Below are 16,874 nucleotides of genomic sequence, written 5' to 3' on the forward strand. Positions count from 1 at the left end.
TCTCCAACAGTGGTCAAAAAGGGAAGTCTACACAAAGCTATCCTGATGCACCAGACCTGCAATGTTGTCTGAAACTGGCGTGAAATAAAGCAAAATCCTCTCTCTCCTGTCTAATGCTGCTTTTCTCGCCTCCTACTTTCTTCTGATGATTTATTTTGGTTATTTAGAAGGAAAAGCAAACGTTATCATTTTCCCTGTACTGCAGCACTCTGCCCTCTTACACTCTCCTACTGCATGCTGGCGTTCTCCCTCTCCCCCACAGCCGTGTCCTCAGTTGTCTCCTCTGTTTTTCTTCACTAACCTGACCCTAGTCAGACTCACCTACCCTTTCCCACCCCTTTTCGCAACCTGTCTTTCCCGTTTAACACTCTCCTTTCACGCCAAGCCTGCAGATGTCCCATTTCCTGCCTTTTTGACCCTCTCTCTTCCCCAGTATCAGAACATCAAGAGCCCTACAGAGCCATGCTTGGCTCCACCACTGCTGCCCTGATTGAAAGAGGCATTTCTGCTCCCTGAACCCCTTGGCTCTGTCAATCCTGCTGCAACTAGCGCTACCGCCAAGCCAGGGCACTGGCCAGGACTCCGCACCTGGCACCCATCCTCGCTCTGCTGCCTGGCGCTAGGATGAGAGTAGGAAACCTACGGGCTCTGCTGTAGGGCACACCACTCACTCCTTGCTTGTCCCACCCACTTTGTCCCTAAGCCACATTCTGAGTGACTGGAGCACTTAACTCTAGCTGGAGCATCCCCGCTCACCACACCAGCACCAGGAAGGGTTCTGGTCTGACAGGGAGCCAGCCCAGCCCCACTGAAGTTACCCTCCTGCCTCCTCCAGCTCAGGGACGAACACAGGGGCTGGCACAGGTCCCTCCCGATGCCGGCGACCGCTCTGCTTTGCCGGCCGGCTGCTGCTGCTGCCTCCGTGCGATGTTTTAACCTCGGTGCCCCCGCGGTTCAAAGTCCCCGCGGCCCGTCTGTCCCTCCTCACCTGGCGCCGCTGGCGAGCGCGTCCCCGGGGCACGGCGGCAGCCAGGTGCGCTCACACCTGTACATCCGCAGGGCTGCGGGAGCGGGGCGCGGGACAGTCCCGGTGCCTCCGCCGGGCGGAGCGCGCTGCGGGGATGCGCGGCTCCCGCCCGCGGCGGTGCCCACGGGAAGCCGCTGCGCCCCGCCAGCCCGGGCGGGGCCGGGGGGCGGGCGCGGGGCAGCGGCGGACAAAGCCGGGCAGCGCCGCGGGCCCCCGAGGGGCGGGAGGTGCCGCCCCCCGCCCGCGCCGCGGTGGCGCTGCCGAGCAGAGCCGGGCGCTGGGCGCCGAGCGCCGGCCGCCCGCCCGCCCGCACCCCCGCCCGGCCGGCCGCGCGCGCGGCGAACATGGCGGCGGCGGTGGGGCGGGACACTCTACCTGAGCACTGGTCCTACGGCGTCTGCAGGGACGGGCGCGTCTTCTTCATCGAGTAAGGGGGAGCCGCGGGAGGGGCGCGGGGGGCGGCGCGGCCCCGCCGCCGCCCTCACTAACAGGTGCACGTTTCCCGCTTCTCCCTCGCAGCGACCTGGCCCGCCGCACCACTTGGCTGCATCCGCGCACCGGCGAGCCCGTCAACTCCGGCCACATGATCCGCTCAGGTGGGTGCCCGCGGCGCGGCGCCCCCGCCGCGGCCGGGAGCCTCCGCGGGCGAAGTTCTCACCCCTCCTTCCCGCTCTCTCTCTCTTTCCCCGTCCCCCGTGCCTTGCAGACCTGCCCCGCGGATGGGAGGAGGGCTTCTCGGAGGAGGGCGCCAGCTACTTCATCGAGTGAGTACCGGCTCCCGGCCCCGCGCCGCCCGCCCAGGGCCGGGGGGCGCTGGCGGCGCGGCCCCGGCTCAGCCCGGCCCCGGCTCAGCCCGGCCGCCCCCGCTCCGACCCCGCACGTCGCCGGCTCCATCGTGATCCACGCCGGCCACAGCGGCACCGGGCTGCGCCGTGCCAGCGGCGAAGTTGGCTCCGGGCGCGGCGGGATGCGGCTCCCCCCGGCCGCGCTCTGGCGGTGGTCAGCAACAGGTTTCCTTGGAGGCGGCACTTCAGTTTTGCCTGTTTGTTCGGGGTTTTTTTTTTTGCGTGTGTTTGTTTGCGGGCTGGCTGCTCCCCCCTCTCCCCGCTATTTACGGTGAGGTTTGCGGCAGGTGGAGCGTCGCCTTGCTGAGCGCCGGCCGAGGTGGAAGGTGAATGGTGGTTTCGTTGTTTTAAATGGCTCGTGGCTGCGGACGCAGCCCCGGGAAGTTTTGCAAGTGAAAGGCGTCCAGTGTCTCTTCCCGGAGACGGGGCTGAACGGATGAAGTTGCCTTGCCAGGGCTGGTGGTGGATGTCGGGATCTTTCATGTGGCGTTTCTTGTTCGGAGAGCAATTACGAGCAGGGATGTGCTGCTTATTGAGACGCTTTTATTCTGAGATGCAAGCGTGTTGCAGCAAAGAGAGCTAAGAGAGCTTCTTTCAAACATTGCAGATATAAGGCTTTTGCAAAAACAAACGCCGATGTAAAAGTAGAGATTCAATCAAATGAGTAAAACTTTGGTACGTTTTGCATGTGGAGTCACGTGTGATGCCTTGGCGTTTCCCTTTGCAAAGCCGAATGCCTGACAAATTTAACGGAACGGGACTGGGAAATGCTCAGACTATCTCATTGCTCCGGTGCAGAACTCCCAGGCTGTTAAGTATAGCCCCAATAACTGCTGACAGCAGTGTCTCAGTTGTCCAGTATCGAAATGCCTGCAGAGCAAGGCATTTGAGTAACTTGAGGTTTTAGTAAATATCAAACTTCCAAACCATACTGGGCTCGGTGAAGAAGCAATTGACTGAAGGTGTAACAAATGCCTCACATGTAGGATGTTTGTTAAATAAAATTCCACATGATTATAAAATGTCCTTTTTTCACCTGCAGAGGAGAAAAAAGGCATTCAATCTTCATTTGTCTGAGCCAGAGAATTCCTTGCAGTACTGGGCTGGGCACTTAGTTTAGCCCTTGACTCTTGAGGAGGTGGTAGCAAAGCACTGGAGAGCAGCTCAATAACACTTGGAGCTGCCACCCTTTATCTATGGCTAGAGCACTGAAAAGAAGGAATAAAGTTCTGCTGGTTGCACAGGCCAGAGATGGAATTCTAAAATGTCCAGTCTGTGAATGTACTGTAAACAGATCCTTTACATGGGTAAACTTCTAGGTGTAGGAATACATCTATTTGTTTTTCTCTCTTTTCCAGAAACTTACTAGTGCAATTTTAGAACGGCTTAAATTCCTCTTCCCAACTGCTGTGTTTGGAACACCATCTCTTGTTTGTCAGGCACTTATAAAACTTTTAATTCGTGATCCATTGAATTAAGAGTTCTGTGTAATGCATTTTCATAACTTGTGCTAATAGTGCACTTTACCTTGGGCTGGAACTGCTGCAGGAAATGAAATGAGGAATGGAGTGTGTATTTTACTGAGCAGTTTAATAAACTCAATCATCTTTAGCCAAGCAGTTTTGTGAGGAGACAAAACAATGTTTTAACATAAATCTGTTCAGTTGAACTGCTTGAGACCCAAGATCCTCCTGATATGGAATGCAATATTTAATTCTTCAGCAGTGATACTTCACCCAGCACTGCTCTGACCTCTCTGATTTCAGCTCAGAGGCTCCTGAGCCCAATGGAATTTTTCATTTTTTCTACCATGAGCATACTGAGCTCTTGTTGGGCTCATGTAAACATCAGTGTCCTTAGATGATGATTTCTATACCTCACTGCTCTGTTCATTCCTCCTGTGTTGCTTCCACGTGATGAGTTCTCAGCTTACAGAAAAGGTTACTGGTCCCTAAACGCATGATTTCACATGCTGCTCTATTAAATTCCATTTTCTGGCATTCCAGCTCTCAAAAACCATGAACTTTCCTGGATAACTACCCAGTCCTCTTTGTACTGGTGACAGTTCCAGTCTGGTGCTGTCTACAGAAATTTGACAAACACATTGTTACTCCTTGGATACTAATATACTGAAGGGTGTCAGGAGGAACATTCCAAGTAACCCCTCCCCTTTGTGGTAATTTCCACAATTAATATAGCCTATTGTAGTTTTACCACACTGGCCACTTGATGGATCTTGTAAGTCTTATTCTTTCACTAATGAAATGAAAAGTATTATTACTAAGTATTATTGCTGTTTTAAATAACTTCAATCAAACATTTAAATATATATAGGCTAACTCCACTTACGTAACTGATTTCTGGTATAAAGGTCATGAAAATATTAGGTAAAACTTTGGATGTGAGTTGTCTCTTATGTAAAAAAAAAACCAAACTTAACTAGTCTTATGTCCATTTACTTCTGTGTCTTTATTGCTTCTTTCAATACTATGGACAAACTTGAAACATCATAAAATAAAACAAAGATCTGAAACATCACAGAATGAAACAAAGGTTTATAATATGGTCAAGCTGCATATCAAAACCAGGTAAGTTTTTCTCCCCTTTCCATGTAACAGGAGTTTGAAAATTTCCAAAACTCCACTTCTATTGGATAGAAGCTTTCCAAATGAACGTGCTGTGGTTTAGAATGTTTTTTGCTGTTCTGTGGTTGGGCAGCTGTCCTGTAGTTGAAGGGGTGCTGTTTTCCCTTTGGTTATTTGCATGAGATGCTTGTCTGAAATCACATTCCCTCTTAGCCTTATTTTGCTCAGCTGAGTGAGCCAAGTTCTTTGTGCAGCCCTTTAAGAAGGGCTCTCTGTCTGTTTGGTTGTCCTCTAGTTCTTCTCTGCACCTCTTGCAATACGAAGTCATCTTTGTTGCATGTGAGTGAACAGAGTCCTCTGCTGGAGTGAGCTTTTGTGAGGCTCTCAAACAACAAAAGTCCTTTCTTGGCTTCAAAAATTTCTCAGTTTTCTGCATTTTATGTTGCTTGCCTATTTAGGGAAGACGCCCACACTGGCAGCACATGCGAATGCTGCCAATTGACTGAAACATGCAGGTCTTTCTTTTTCTTTACTGCTTTAAATTTTAAGAACCGTAATTTAGGAAGCTACATTTCAGTTCTTCCCATTTATGCTTATCCTTATCTTTGTAAATTATTTTCTCTGTTCCAAATATTCCTCAGGTTTTCTTGATAGTGGCAAACCCTGTTAGGGCAGTGCTGTCTCTTATCCTAAAATCACTAAATAAAACATTAAATAAGTGATGTATAAATCAATTCTTCTGGATCTCCATGTAGTAGTCTTTGAAAATATCATGGTTGCTACATTTTTGGAGTGCTGAATACAGCTTGCACCACACTTTTCCATCTCTTTTTTTGTTTGTTTAATGATGTTTTTGAAATACCTTGTGTTTGTGGGGCAAGTGCTTTATGGGAGAGTCCCTGCAGAAAGGTTGTTGCTGAGCACATGTGGAGCTGAATGAACACTGGCTCTGGTTTGTTTCTGGTGGTTGGGTTGCTGATGTGAAATGTTAATTGTGGTTGGCAAACTCCTTGTGGGGAAGGAGATGGGCCATGCAGGGAGGGCAATGATGGTGGTAAAGCAGTGCATGTATGCATTAATTACAGTGCAGGTTTTTCTTTACGTTTGCTTCTCTTTTTCTGATTGTCCAAAAGACTTGGGGAAGTTGGAAAGCTTGGAAAGTGTGGAATGCTTTTTTATTCCCTTCCTACAGCTTTCAAAGGTTGAGGTGGCTGTTGGTGTGGAAGGATCTGTTCTTGCAGTGTTAGATAGCTAGCTGGCTTGTATTTAAATATGTTACAAATGTGTACTGCTGCTACAGAGGTTCTTTTTGAAAGCTGCCATGATATTGCACAGATGAAATGCAATCATGCATTCAAACTGTGGCCTAGAATTAGGAGCAAAAAAAGTAGAAACCAGCACTTAAATATCTGAAGTTAACATTTTATTAGTTTCTGAAGTCAGTTTCCACTTCAACTTGGCCTCTTCTTTGGGAAACAAAGTGGATGTACAAGAAACAAGCCTGTGAAATTGGCATAGCAATAGTCAGTAACTGTTTACAACTCTCACTTAATTCTTGTATTTAGCCTGTACTGTGTGTAGGAAATATGCATGGTATGTGTTTCAAGTGTTTGGAAATAGCAAAAGAGCAAAGAACACTATACAGAAGTCTGCCTTTTTAACTTTGTTTCTGCTGTGCCAGGTGTGTAGGTTCAGGTGCAATGTCACTGAAAACCATACAGGAGCTCAGATTCACCCACAGTGGGCTGCAGATGATACCCACTTAATGATTATTTAATCACAGAAACCCAAAGGGGAAGAGACCAGCTGGATTATTGAGTTCAGTTTTTTTGATTATCTGAGAAGATTGTTTTATAATCTCATTAATAAATTTAATTAACAGGTTTCTTCTGCCCTGCTGAAATTCCTGTCTTATTCACTCCTAATAGGATGTTGAAAACTATATAATTTTTTTGTTTAGGTGTGCTAAAACACTGTTTACTGTAGGTGTTCTTTGACCTGCTGTAAGCAAATTATTATTTCTTGCTTTGTTTCCCATGATGGTTATTGCTGTAGAAGTAAAAGATACTGGAAGCACTTAGCTGCTGTAAGGAATAGTGATGACCCTCATAATGAGGTCTTCTGTCTAGATGATGTCCTTTGTGATTCTTGACCCTGTGCTTAAATAAAAGGTGTAAGTACATGAACTGATATGAAATCCACCTGTGAGGTTGGGTTCACTTCAGTGTGTGACTGCTGTGTGTGGCCAGTTCGAGCTAGGGAGTGGAATAAACCATTCCTGGAGTGGAATAAAAATTGGGTAGCTGGAACCACGTGAGAACGTCACCAAAAGTGATGCGTTCACAGCATCTCCAGAAAATGTGAGGGTAGTCTGGTGAAATGAATAGGTTTTGCGTGCCGTAGAGTGTTGTGGGGAAAGTTTTAGGGAAATAAACCTGGAGTGGTTCTCAGCAAGGGGCAGAAGACCTAGTTTGGATAAACTGGAGAGCACCATGTGCAGCACTGTGGATTCTGGCCACCAGTGATAGCCTCCTAGAGAGTCAGGAGTTGCCCTTGAGGTGGACTAGACTTCAGGGAGGTAATTTGTAGGGGTGGAAAAGCGGGTGTGGAATGGAGAAGTGGAAGAAGAATGCCAGAAGTTGTGCTGAGAGGCTGAGGTGAGGAAGCTGCTGTCCCATGCCGCAGTTCTGCCGGAGTGATCCATGGTCTTGGGCGGCCTCTGCTGGCTCCTGGCAGCCGGAGGAAAGCTGGGTGAAGCCCTCTTCGTTCTTCCTCTTCTCCTTTTAAATTTTCTTGGAAGAAAGTGTTCCATTTGGAAATGGGAAATTGCTGTGGGGAAGCAGAACTATACACAGTAAAAATAAATCTCCCTTCTTGTAGGCGTTTCTCTGCATCTCTCCCTCTTGTCCTTTGTTCTCCCTCTTTGGGTTTGCTCAGACAACCTGTTTAATGCATTTTGTTGTCCTGCACTGTGAGCAGAATTGAGCTGGGAATATTGGAGCTGCTGGTTGGATGCAGTAGCTGTGTTTCATTCCAGCTGGGGACACAATTCATTGTCCCTTTTGATGACAATTAAAATGGGAGATCACTCATTAAAGAGTGCAGTAAATGCTGATGGATTTGTGCTGGGTTAGGGATGGCTGACAGTTGCAGAGAGCAAAGTAGCTTTGTAGTTCAGCTCCCAGAAAGGGGGAAAAGGGCACATTGTTTGTGGTGCCCGAATTTCAGAGTGCCCTCTGGAAGCAAGCTTGAAGATGTGTGTAAGGAAAATGCCACGTGTGGTTTGGTTCAGCAGGGTATGTGGATGAAGAGGGATGTCGTGTGCATTCCTTAGGGGAGGGAGGAGCAGGGAAGGGAAGGTGCTGGAGTTTGTTTTTAAAGCAAGGCTGCACCACAAAGTACTTAGCTTGGCTCATTAATCTGTGTTTGCCTTTATTCCAAGATACACACATGTTAGAAAACTGAATTTTGACTACCTGAAGAGGCCAGCAAGGATAACACACACAGTGAGATGCTTTTATAGGTGTTGAACGCTTCTGGAAATCAAAGTTTTCTGGGAAACAAAGCAACATGCTTTTGTTCTGGTTGGGGTTATGTGGCTTCCTTGTGTTGTAGCTCAGGAAAACAGGCATTAACTGGTTATTCAAAGCTGCTAGCCTCCACATTTTGTTTACTATACATTCCAGCTTTCTGAACATTAATGTGTAAGAAAAACTTCATTCAGCCTCTTTCCTAAAACAGTGCCCACTTTTGCATTCCTTGGATCTGTGCAGGTGAATGTGTGTGCCTTTTTAAAGAAGGTATATATGGCAGTGAGAGTTTCAATATTCCTGAAAGTCTGTCTAAAGATTAAGCATAAATACAGTCATACAGCTGTGTTGGGCAGGTATTGCTGTAGTCTTAAAAGTAGTTTTCATAACCTTGAGTTATGTTTCAGACTGCTTTTACAACTGTGCAATATGCCTGTCACATCAGATGAGGAAACAATTTATTCAACACTTTTAATTAAATTTTATTAATTACCCATTATCTGCCAGAAAAGAGAGAACAGCAGAATCTTGATATTAATGCAATGTGTTTTGTTTGAAGAAGGTTGCTTCTTTATTCTATCAGTAGTAAACTCTAGCTACTGGATCTAGTTAAAAGGATTGCCTATCTGCAGGCAAATACATTGTGCAAGATGTTCTTGTATTTTATAATGGAGGAAACAAAAAGGTACCTTTTCCCAGGCAGGTCTCGCAGTCCTGAACAATCTTAGCAAGTGCTTCAGAGAAAAAAAGAAGTTTATGTAGCTGTGAAATGCATGTGTTCTTGTATACCCTGCATTTCCCATCATTCCACTTGCTGCAGATGGATTATTTTAAAATGAGTTTTAACCTCACTACTGATCCAAGTTTGCTATCATCTCAAATATTTACATTTCTTTGGTACAGATTAAGTGTGCTGCTTCAGTATTGCAGTGCTGGATCTCTGAAAAAACTGGCTTGAATAAGTGTGGTATCACATTTATTTAATATCACATCAAATTCTAGCCAGTATGACTGTAGACTCTAATTTGCTGTTAAATCTAATTTGTTTTGTCTTTGCCTTCTAGATGTGCTTTTTAAACTTTTTTTTTTTAAATTATGACCTCAGTTTGGGTAATGGTGATAGATGGGGCATTTTATTTATAGCTTAATTGTCTTTTCTTACAGCATTATTAGAGTTTTACAAGGTCTGCTCTATGTCCTTAGAAGCAGAAATTTTACTTTAAAAGCAGATTTGTAATTAAAGATGTTAAAATCCAAGAAGAATCTGGTTAAGCACCCAACACTTCTCTTTTTGATTGTCTGCCATGGAGTATTTGGCAAGAATGTCACTGACTTGTCTAGACAGGTACAAAATCTTGCTACCAATACACAGTAGGTGTGTGTTTTTCTGCCTGAAGTTTTGTGTTTAAACCCTTGTTTTCCTTATTGCTTATCTGTACCTTTAAAGATTTTATCTTTATCTTAATAAAAAATACAACTGAAACCACCAACACTTTTGAAATGAGATTGGGATGCACTGCTGAAATGAAGCATTTGAGTAATACTGGATTTTATTTACAGTTCTTTGACAAGTGAGGACTTCTATTTTTATTTACTTACCAGAGACTAAATATCCTGAATTAAGAGCTGACTGAAGCATTTGAAAATACAAATTAATTGTGCAACATGCAGGGATTTTTTTTTGAGGAGTTCTGTATAGACTCTGTAAAATATGAGTAAGCAGGAAAGCTGCTGTTAATTTTCTGTTTTATTTAATCTGAAAAAAAGTAGTTATTGCCTTTTGCAAGTTGCAGATTTGTTTCAAAATGTCATAGTTTCACATTCATCTTCAAAGTGGCAAAATGCTTGAGCAGCAACTTTCACTTAACTTTCACATTTATTGTTCTTTATCTTTTGCCGTTACTTTTTTGTTATTTTTCTAGGGAGAAGATTCGCTTTGATTAACTTAGGAAATTGATACCAATGTAAAGGAGGCAACGAGAAGATAAAAGCAGTGTTTGTCTCTCAAGCAGCATAAATCAGAGGCCAGAAGCTAAAGTAATTAATTTTTTAAATACGTGTCTTTTTAAGCCAATTTTTAGATGTTTTAAATGTGTGCTCTGTGTGTTAACCTCTGAGTGCTTGAGCTCAATGCCTGCTTTGAATCAAAGAAAATAACTGGGCCCAATACCTGGAATAATAGATCTGTTTGATCTTTTTCAGCGAAATCTTTAAACACATCTGGAGACAGAACTGTGCTAATGGGCAGGATTCATTTTATGTAATTTTCAGTGGTAAAGCAGTCATCTTTTCTGTACCTTTTGCTGAAGATCAGGAGTTACAGCATTAGCTGTTTGCAAGGTGAGAGAGCACTGACAAAATCTAGATGTAGACAGTTGTTCCAGAGGACATGGTGATTCAAGGCCACGTTGAATCTCCTGGACAAAATTAAAATTAAATTAATAAAAGTTAGCTGCAAGATAATGAAATCCATTTTGCTTAGATGACAGTTATCAAACATTTGACATTTATTGTGGCCATCTCAGAATATTAGCCCTATTTTAAAATTCTTTTGCTTAAAGCGTGGAATTCATGAACATGAAATTTTTAAAATGTAAAGTCTTTGCTTGCTTTCCAGTTAAGACAATTATATTGTCAAGTAGCTTTTGAGCAGATGTTTTTATTTCCTTCCTTGGAAATCACAGATCAATGCTGTTCTTTAAATGCTACTTTTGTACTTTACTTTTTTAGCACAGAAGTGCTTGACTGCCTAAAACTATTTCACTTACCGAAGAGATTTATTCCTTCAACACTGCATTTTATTATTCCCAGTGTTCAATTTTATATAGCCTAATCACTTTCCTTTTGCTCTTCCAGTTGGCTCTGTAGTGAGGTGCAGTTTGAATTCATTACAAAAAAATAAAAGTCAATGACTTATTTCTTATGTGAAATCATTACATGAAATTCTTCAGATGAAGAGATTACAGGTAAAAGTTGGGCTTTGATATACTCATTTCACAGGATGTTTAGCCCTTTCAGTTGAAATGTGAAATGATAAATCTTTACTTCAGTGGAGTGTATCAGTGTAACAGATATTTTCCACTGTCTGGTTTTTCTTCCCTTATTGCTAACTTGCCTAAGAAGGTGGCCAGGTAAATCTCTGGATCAAGAGTCTTTCTTGAGAGCTTCATTTCCCTGCCTTACCTGGAGAATATTGAATTGTCAATGCAATTGTCAATTTCAGTATTCCCTGGTGGAGAATATTGAATTGTCTACAGAAATACTGAAAGACCAGAATGGTGGAAGGGAAATTGAAATTACTGAGGTCTGTCTATGACAGTGTCCTCTGGGACAGAAGTAAAACAGCATTCACTTTTATGACTTTAGGTATGTTTCCTAATGATCCTAATGATCTCCTTCCAGAGATCCAGCACTGCAATACTGAAGCAGTACATTTAATCTGTACCAAAGAAATGTAAATATTTGAGATGATAGCAAACTTGGATCAGTAGTGAGGTTAAAACTCATTTTAAAATAATGGCATGTGATTGCTGGGCATTTAGATTCTTGGGCATGAAATTCAGGTTTTGCTTCTGCATTCTCCTTGAAGTTGAAAGATTAAAAACTATTTCAGGTAGAAGCAGAAGTCACAGTTAACATTAACCCAGAGCATCTGGCTTCAAGGTTAAACACAAATTATTAAAATACCTGGTGAAGGCATTTAAACATATACTCAATATTTGCTGAGCGGGACCTGCTGTACTGATGCAGAGTAATCCTCACTGAGAGATTTACAAATAATATAAATTTTTAAAGTCTGGTGGTTTCTCTCTCACTGAGCAATTTGAAGTGTTGTAACAATATTGCTGATTTTCCAGGGGATCCAGAGGATTTTAGGAGAAATGTCTTCAAATTTTGCATGAGGTTGAAATTTTAAATAATCCTTGTGCTGGGTGGGCTTCTGTACAGGAAAACATCTGAAAACTCTATTATCAGCAAAGGATCTTTTTTTGAAGTGTCCCGTTGAAATATGAGCCCATACAATTGCATATTTTCTCCTAACACTGCAAGAAAAAAGGGCAGTGACATTGCACAATGGTGTGCTTGTCTTTGCTGGAGAGCTTCAACAACATTTCTGCAATACAAGGGAACATCTTCTCCTTTTAGTGACTACAGCAAGGAGTCATTTAGATAGGAAAGAAAACTTCGGATCAAGTCCAACCATTAACCTGGCACTGCCAAGGCCATCATTAAACATGTCCCAAGTGCCAATGAATTTAAATATACCCAGGAATGATGACTCAACTGCTTCCCTGGGCAGCCTGTTCCAATGCTGGATGACCCTTTTGGGGAAGTAATTTTTTCTAATATCCCATCTAAATCCTGGCTCAGCTTGAAGCCATTGCCTGTTGCCTGTTTCTGGGAGAAGAGGCTGACCCTCACCTGGCTACAGCCTCCTTGCAGGTGGTTAAAGAGAGCAATAAAGTGTCCCCTGAGCTTCCTTTTTTCCAGGATAATCACCCCCAGCCTCCTCAGCTGCTTCTCATAAGACTTGTGCTCCAGACCCTCCATCAGCTCTGTTGCACTCCTTTAAATGGGGAAGGTGGGATCTCAGCTGTGACTTTCCTGTGGGGTGGCTGCAGAGTCAGAGGGCAGCTGAGCAGCAGTGGCAGCACCTAAACTGATGGCTCAGGTCTAATATTAATAATAATAATATTAGTTGAATGTCCCAAACATTGGATGTCTGTGTAAAACACTGTTTTAACTGAGTTTGTGTAAAGAAGGGAACCTGAGTTAGCAAAAGAGGAAGAGGGAGGTGAAATACTTCTGAAATGTAGGTAAGTAGTGAACTGAAAGCCTTTCATTGTGGACTTCTGGATGTGTTGCGTGTTTAGAAATTAAAAAAGAGATTAAGCATTTAGGACAGCAAACAGTGTGAGCTTGAAAAGGCCAGAAACAGAATTTATGTTGGATAATGTGGATGGTTTCAGATGCAGTTTCTGGCCCCCCCCAGCCGTGTTCTCTTTCTGAACTATTTGCTGCATCAACATTGCCTTTAAGGAGGGTCCCAGGGTTTTATTTTTTCCATTGATCAGATGCAGCAGTCAGCAAATAAACTGTTAAATGGTATTGATAAATAACACAGGGTAAAGACAGAAATCCAGGAGGAAAATCGAAGTTCCTGTGTATGGATGATGTGACTTCTCCCTCACCAGAAAAGCAGGAGTTGGAGAGAGGGGAAGCTACAGGTTTTTATCCAGCTCATCTTTCTCAATAGGCGCAATAGAGGAATTGGAGTCCGCAATTTGGGGAGTGCCTCTGATTGCCAGTGTGCTGTTCTGGTGTCACTGTGCTGGGCAGACAGCAGGGACTCGAGGAAACTATGGTTTGTGGAAATCAGATTAAGTGTTGCCTGAAATCTTAAAGGGAAGTAGTTGTAAACGGTGTTTTTGAGTAATGTGAGTAGTCTTTGAATTACTGATGAGCAGAAGAGCCTTGTTTGTGTGTGGAAATGAAAACACTTGTAGATTTGTGTTTAGAATGCTACACAGCTGTTTCCTGAGTAGTTTCTGTCACTTAGGAGGGGGTACACTGTAAGCAGGCAAGTTGCTTTTTCTTGTAGACAGGGGGAGTATAGAAAAAACCCTTAATTTTTATATGCACTGGGATGCTAGTGAATAATCTATTTTCTTTAGAAAGAAAAATCCAAATTGTTTTTTTCTTGTGGATTTTTAAGGTTTCTGTGATTAATAGCAGGATAAGAAATTCTGTTAATGCACTGGATAAACAGTGATAATTCCAAATAAACTAATGCAAATGGCATCAGTTTAAAAGTAACATTCGGCATTAACAACTTTGAACTTTGTTTTTCCCATAATGTTAATGATATATTAACTGCTTGTTCCTTTCAGCTAATTTTTCAGGAATTCCATGAATGATAATGAACATGGCTTACTTGTTATTGGGTCTGTGTAACAGTTTTGAGTGAAACTGAGTGAGAGGAATGTACTGTAAGTGCTGTTCTCGGTGAATTTTGGTGTCTGTAAATGCTGTAGGTGAAAATACAAATTAAGCATGATTATATATTTGATTGATTTAATAGAGTTCCTAAGCATTCTGTCACAGGGTTTCTTGGTTCTGCAGTAATACAGAAATTGAGATATTGTTGACCTCTGCAAATATATTAAAAATTCTAGTGCATTATTTATTTTTGTGCTTAACAGGCAGCTCTTTAATGCCAGTTAAGTTGACATTCCATTTATTTTGGCTACTGGCATTTGCAGTGAAAATGTTAAATTGCCAATGTAAGAATTCTCTGCCAGGGAGTTGAGTAGGAATATGGATAAGGTATGAATTGAGAGTGCTATGGTTTGGGAGGGTTGCCCATGTGAAGAATTAGAGTCCTGTTGATTTAAAGGGAGTGTGCTTCTCTCTCAGCTGACTGTGGTTTTCTTTAGGTTGAGCTTTAGTTAAGAAGTTTAGGGTACAGCTGAACTTGCCACTTAGGAACGGATTATTTTAAGAAAACTCGGCCTTCTGGAATCTTTTAACTGTTTGTGAGGTAGACAAAATTTCTTTGTGACAATCAGAGAAATTACCCTCAGTTGTCAGCAGTTGAACTGCTGTATTCATGAACAAAAATTACTTCTGATTATGAACTCTACCCTGCTTAACCATTTAGGTACTTTTGCTTACTTGTAGGTTTTTTTTGTAGTGTTTTGGACTGTTGTGAATTTGATGTATGAAATCTTCTGGTGGGTATTTCGTGCTGCACCATGTGTTTCCAGAAATGAATGTTTGGTGATCTGGAGTAGAAGTCACAAAAAAAATTTAATTATGATAGCTAATACATGGGTCCCGCTGGAATTTCACTTCTGAAGCGAGCTAAAATAAAATGTCTCTTAATTGTCTTGATAAATGTCTGTGATACAAATGGATTTTTAAAATCTTACAGTACTTTTTCCTTGAGTACTTCAGATAATTTTGAATAGTAAGTCGTGATTTCCTTTTCTGTTTTTCAAATTGATTTTAATTTACAGCCATGTAAATTTATTCTCCCATTCCTAGTGGGTCATAAATTGTCAAAAGTGGTTTAAGTGTATTCCTGGTAGTTTTTCTTTACTTCTGACACCTTTGTTAACTGAATTCACTGAATGAGAGAAGAAAATATTTTCTCTGTACTTGCCCAGAAGCTAAAGCACTAAACAAAATTTTGAAAGTAGTTAAGAAGTACATTAATTACCACCTTATGTTGTGGACAAATTAAATTAACAAGGATGATGTTAAAGTGCAGAGTTTCCAAAAATATGGTGGGAAAGAAAACCTTTTTTTTAGTATTGTGTTGAAATAATTATGTGTGCATGCATTTTAAAAAGCTCCTGAGATGATTTGGCATCAAGGTCTTAAAAACAAACCTTTGCAATTCATCTCTGGGAAAAACCAAACACAAAAAAAAAGAAGAAAAAAGAGGCTTTTTTTTTTTTTTCTGTGTGTCATTCCATCTGAGGTAACAATTGCTTTTGTAGTGGCTTCCATTCTTTAAGGAAGTTGCAGATCTCTAATCTTGAAAAATTTTGACAGTGAAGTTCTTCCCTCTTCCTAATCAGTTTGTGTCAAAACTCATTTATGTTGAAATACATGTATAATGACATAGCCAGCAGCTTCTCCCCTCCCCCTGCAGTGAGTATTCCTGAAGCTCAAGCAGGTCAAAGACTGTCTAGTGGAAGCATTTTTGATATCTGATGCTGGATAAATAAATCTTGTGAGAGGTGAGCACTTGCCATCTTCATAAAAACATGATAAATACTATACTTACTGATACAAATTGTTTTGAGGAAGTATTTCTGTATTGGGTGTGTTTTTATGGTAGTGAAAAATAGTTACACCTCTTTCAAAAGCTTTATAAAATGGTTGGAGCTATTCAGTCCTAAGTCTTTCCTGGACTTCATGCTGTTTCAGTTGGGTCAGTCAAAAATTTGCAGTAAACTTTCAGTTTATAGATGTTTTTGTGTTCATTTCCCTTCAGTTTCAATGGCTCTTTACCATTGTTTGGCATAAAGACTCCTTTCACTAACTCAGTTTTCAAGTAGACCATGGTAACTCTAACTGTGAAGTTTTTAATGTTTTTTTGTTATTATTTTTAAAAGGGGTTAATCATGAGGAGAACTAGTTGCTTGTCAACAGGTCTGACAAGTAGAGGAAGGAGTTTGCACTTAATCTGAAATGCAGCAGGAGAGGAATGCCCTTCAAAGCTTTCCAGCTCTTAGGTTGATATCCCCCTCCCCCATCAGCATTGAAAACAGTTTCTGCAGGGCATGAAAAACAGGTTTTTATTCATGCAACGTTTCTCTGGAAATAAACTTTAAAAATGCTAAAAGAACGACCGTTTTTAGAGATTATGAACTTTGAAAAGCAGTAATTTCAATACTTGGAAGAAAGGCACACCAGCCCAACTCAAATGGGCTGCTACTTAGTATGTTCTTAATAATAATTTGGGTTTTTTTTAATATGGGCTTCTTAGATTGTCTGCTGAAGAAGCTTATCTTCAATGTCACAGCTGCCTTTTGAAAGTTGCCTGGTATAAGGATATCCTGTATCATTTGTTACTTAACTACTCAGAGTAGCTATAAACTGGGGGACCTACAATTGTCACATGAATTCTTGCCTTTTAGCCGATGGGAAAGTGCTCCTTGTTTCAAGAAAAGTAAAATACCTGTGACCGGTGCCATCGATACCATTTGTTGAAACATGCATCACTAAGTGATGTTGTAAATTACAGACCTTCCTAGCGAGCTCAGGGATTAAGAGGAGGGATTTCCTGTAGGGATTGGGAAATTGTGCTCTCTGCCCAAGTGCTCTGGAGAGGGGACTGATGTCAAGATGGGTGGGTACAGAGATGGAGAATTTC

At 42.2% G+C, this 16,874-nt stretch overlaps 1 protein-coding gene across 9 annotated transcripts in view; it reads left to right on the plus strand.

Moving 5' to 3' along the window:
• Positions 1 to 1,340: 1,340 nt before the first annotated feature.
• Positions 1,341 to 16,874, plus strand: part of PLEKHA7 (pleckstrin homology domain containing A7) — a 145,127-nt gene continuing 129,593 nt past the window's right edge. For all 9 annotated transcript variants that reach the window (XM_021525582.2, XM_021525585.2, XM_021525583.2 and 6 more), the window contains exons 1-3: positions 1,341 to 1,454; positions 1,547 to 1,623; positions 1,734 to 1,791. In XM_021525582.2, coding sequence (XP_021381257.2) covers positions 1,372 to 1,454; positions 1,547 to 1,623; positions 1,734 to 1,791 — 218 coding nt within the window. In that variant the 5' untranslated portion in view covers positions 1,341 to 1,371. The remainder of the gene's footprint in view (positions 1,455 to 1,546; positions 1,624 to 1,733; positions 1,792 to 16,874) is intronic.

Source organism: Lonchura striata, chromosome 6 (genome assembly GCF_046129695.1).
Source record: "Lonchura striata isolate bLonStr1 chromosome 6, bLonStr1.mat, whole genome shotgun sequence".
NCBI lineage: Eukaryota > Metazoa > Chordata > Aves > Passeriformes > Estrildidae > Lonchura > Lonchura striata.